The following is a 1,226-nucleotide window of genomic DNA, read 5'->3' on the forward strand; positions in this document are numbered from 1 at the left end:
TCTTTTAGAATGAGATTATGTGAGTGCTTAATGACTCCAATATGAGTTACCGATGCCATTGATCCATCAGGCAATTGGACAGATATGTGATGTTTCAATTTATCATAAGAAGAAAATAATGAAAGTGACGTGCATATGTGATTCGAGGCACCAGAATCAATAATCCATGATGAAGCAATACAAGATAAAGTAGTACCTGCTAAATTTGCAGAGTGGTCAGCGGAAGGCTCATGTGCTAAGAGAGCCATCAATTTCTTGTATTGATCTTGAGTGAGGGAAGAGATTGGTGCCGCAGAAGAGTTGTTGCTGCTGTGTGGTGTGGGACGTTTGACTTGGCCGTCGGGGAAGCCGTGTAAGTGGCTCGTGTGTGACCGTGACGGTTGCAATGGTCGCAGAATGGGCGTGGTCGCTTTCCCGAATGTCGATTGGGTTGAGTAGCAGCATATTCCATGTTGTTGTGGCGATTATTCCATGGTGCATTTCTGGAAGTGTGGAGAGCAGCAGAGTCCACGATTGGAGGTTGTATGTCAAGTTCCTGTTGTTTCTCTTCTTGGCGCACCAAGTTGTAGATCCGTTGAACGGAGGGAAAAGGGTTCCATGAGAAGGATCTGGCGGCGTACCGAAGAGAAACTGTCATGGAGTCCTTGAAGGAACTCCATGGCTCGATCTTGATTGATTTGATCGATGATGGATTTTGAGTTCGCGCAGATGCACGGAGAGATGACTGTGATGCTGTTCAATTCGTCCCAGAGGGATTTCAATCGAGTGAAATAAGAAGAGACAGTCATACCTTCCTGTTTTAGGTTTGAGATGGATTTTTTTAGCTGATAGATCTTTGATGCATTTGACTGAGAAAAACGATCCTTGAGGTCGAGCCAGATCTGAGCGGCGGTCTTGGAGTAGAGGATACTTGGTCGGATCTCAGGAGAAACCGAGTTTAGGATCCAGCTGCTCACCAAGTCATTGCAGCGTTCCCAGTTTAGGATGTCACCTTGAGCATTAGGCTTCAGCAAGGTTCCATCGACGAGGCCATATTTGTTCTTAGCTCGTAGAGCCATGGCAATTGCTCTGCTCCATGTGGCATAATTATCGCCAGTGAGAAGTGGTGTAACCAGAACATCAGATGGACTTTCTGAATGGTGAACATCATAGAGATTGGATGTAGCCACCGACGAAGCGGTGTTGAAGACCGGATTGGCATCTTCGAGATTGAGATCGTCAGACAT

At 46.1% G+C, this 1,226-nt stretch overlaps 1 protein-coding gene across 1 annotated transcript; it reads right to left on the reverse strand.

Annotated features, from left to right (window-relative positions):
• Positions 1–247: 247 nt before the first annotated feature.
• On the reverse strand, positions 248–1,226 carry LOC149392455 (uncharacterized). The gene is made up of 2 exons (XM_089620115.1): positions 791–1,226; positions 248–732 (listed from the first exon to the last, which is right to left on the reverse strand). The coding sequence occupies exons 1-2, from the start codon at positions 1,224–1,226 to the stop codon at positions 248–250; spliced, it is 921 nt and encodes a 306-aa protein (XP_089476241.1).

The sequence above is a fragment of the Urtica dioica genome, chromosome 7, assembly GCF_054948205.1.
Source record: "Urtica dioica subsp. dioica isolate 48M chromosome 7, U.dioica_male_clone48M_v1_H2, whole genome shotgun sequence".
NCBI lineage: Eukaryota > Viridiplantae > Streptophyta > Magnoliopsida > Rosales > Urticaceae > Urtica > Urtica dioica.

Excerpts from the sequence above, each read along its gene's own strand:
- LOC149392455 (XM_089620115.1), bottom strand. The coding sequence starts at position 1,226 with ATGTCTGACGATCTCAATCTCGAAGATGCCAATCCGGTCTTCAACACC. Across the intron at positions 733-790 it reads CTCAAACCTAAAACAGGAAG|CATCACAGTCATCTCTCCGT; the intron begins GTATGACTGTCT and ends CGAATTGAACAG.